Source organism: Lycium ferocissimum, chromosome 3 (assembly GCF_029784015.1).
Source record: "Lycium ferocissimum isolate CSIRO_LF1 chromosome 3, AGI_CSIRO_Lferr_CH_V1, whole genome shotgun sequence".
Lineage (NCBI taxonomy): Eukaryota > Viridiplantae > Streptophyta > Magnoliopsida > Solanales > Solanaceae > Lycium > Lycium ferocissimum.
This window is the reverse complement of record NC_081344.1, coordinates 177734-179998: the sequence shown is the minus strand read 5'-3', so window position 1 is coordinate 179998 and position 2265 is coordinate 177734. Positions and strand designations below refer to the sequence as shown.

The 2265-nt window shown below is 41.0% G+C and overlaps 1 protein-coding gene across 1 annotated transcript; it reads left to right on the top strand.

Moving 5' to 3' along the window:
• Positions 1–390: 390 nt before the first annotated feature.
• LOC132050794 (uncharacterized) lies at positions 391–1976 on the top strand. The gene is made up of 3 exons (XM_059442151.1): positions 391–768; positions 859–1476; positions 1861–1976. Exons 1-3 carry the CDS (start codon positions 406–408, stop codon positions 1963–1965), a joined length of 1086 nt encoding a protein of 361 aa, XP_059298134.1. The 5' UTR covers positions 391–405; the 3' UTR covers positions 1966–1976.
• The last annotated feature ends 289 nt before the right edge of the window (positions 1977–2265 follow it).

Here is a 2265-nt window from a genome sequence, read left to right as displayed (position 1 = left end):
GTTGTCCTATTTGATAGTTATAAGGTTTTTATGTATTTATTTTAAATTTTTAATATAGGTTTGGGCTTGGGAGCGAATTATACAGATGCAGCCACCACCCAGGTCCTTCAGCCACACACGGCTCTTGCACGAAAGTGGACTCATCGTAAAGCTCGCGAAAATGAGGCACGTGTTGTGCTACCCATATGTAGGGATGTATTGGACAACCTAACATATGGTCAGGTATTTTATCATAATTATGGTTGTTAATGGCGTTTTGATATAATTGTTACGCTTATGTGTAATTTATTTATTTTATTATCATGTAATTTTATGTTCTTTCTATCGTAGTTTGTGTGGCAGCCTTATTCAGAGGCCATCATTAATGGACTCCCTGAGTGGTGTTGGCGTGGCGAAGATATTTGGATGGCGCAGGTTCCCCTTATTTGTGGGATCTATCGAGAGTGGCACATGCCAAACCGCGTTCTCAGACAGTTCGGTAGGAAGCAACATATTCCGGGACCATGTGCTGAGATTGATCCTTCTCATTACAAACGTGACAAACGGTATGCTATAACAGTGGAGGATCAACAAAATTTTGCACAAACGGAGTTTTTGTGGGAAAATCGTCGACAAAGGGTAATTCTGGCCGAGTATGAAACTCAAGACCCAGAGTCATTATCAGAGTATTTTTGTTGGTATCGACGTCACTCGCGCACTTTTATAGGAAATCCTACGCATAATGTGCATAGAGGATACCAACACATGGCAGGCAGGCATGAGGCACTGGTACGTACATTACATTCCATTAGATGTTTGATGTCTTTAAAGGTGTCTTAGACCACTATCAAATCTTGTTTTTTTTTTTTTTTTTTTTAGGCTTTAGGACATCAAGAATCGTACAGGTTAGCTCAGGAGACTATTCAAGATCCAACTAAGTCTAATGAAGTGAAGGAAATAGCAGAGATGTTTAGCCGCATTAATACAGGGTCCATGGCTGCTGCCTCTCTGGGGATGATGTTGAGTTTCGCTCCCAATTATACACCACCAGCAGAGTATGTTGAGCCGCCTACTGTGCAAGAGCCTCGTCATCAACGTCCTAATGTACCAAGACCTGCGGCGCGTGGTAGAGGACGCCAATCAGGTAACAGACGGGGTCGAGGTCCCGTGGATCACCAGTTGGTTGATGAGGAAGAGGTTCGTTTTGATCAAGATATGCCCAGCTCAACGATGCCTGCAGCTGATGACGCATATTACCCAATAATAGATTTTGGTATGTCCAGCTCATCGACGTCTGCTCCCGAGGTCCAATCACCAGCGGTAATCAGAAGTGAGGGGCCTTTTCAAGCATTCGCATCGTCTGAGCCTATTAGCCTCGCAGTTATGGCCCAACAGTTTGGTGTTCAGACAGGCAGCTCTTATGGGATGACTGAGGGGCCTTTACCTGCATTCACTGGACAGAGCTCTTCAATTGGGAGGAGACTGAGTTTTACCGACGTGAGTATTCTAACCACTCAAATAGCTTGTATCTTGTTTAATTTCATTAATGTAATGGCTACCTTATGTGTCTATATTATTTATTTTGCATAGTCTCCCATGGCATTTGATCTTGGATCCTCACACATTCGTGTGCCGGACGTACATTTACTTTAGAGCCTGGTGTTAGCTTTTAATTCAAAGTATTTGGTGTCTTGTGGTTGTTATGTGGTGTTTTGTCTTCGTTTTTTTGGTTGTTTGTGTTGGTATATGGTATTGGAGGAAGTCCTTGTTACAGGGGAGATGCTGTCCAATTTTACGTAGACAATCAAAGTAACTGTCAAGAAAATTTATCTAACGAATCCAATCATGCAAAATAACCTCTATTTTTTATGGCACTTACAGCATGCGGGTGTGATACAAGAGGAGGTTCACCAACGCAGATCAAAACGAGAGCGGCGGCAAACTCAGTGTGGCACGGGGGGGAAAAAGGGACACTGTAAAAATTAAATGTTTATGAATTATTGAATTTATCTCAAATCTCAATAGTTATGTAATCTTTGAAGAATATATATTGTGTGTTGAATAAAGGTTAGATTTGAATACTTGCCAACGTTTTACAATAAATAAAGGTTAGATTTGAATGCTTGATAATGTTTTACAAGAAAAACAATTGCATTCTTGATGTTATGACTACATGGTAGATTTAACGACTGCATGGCAGGCGAACGTTTACGTGCATATAACAATTTTCATGCATCAATTATTGCAAAAAACTCGCAAAACGAATTTTGCATGTTTTGCACAAAA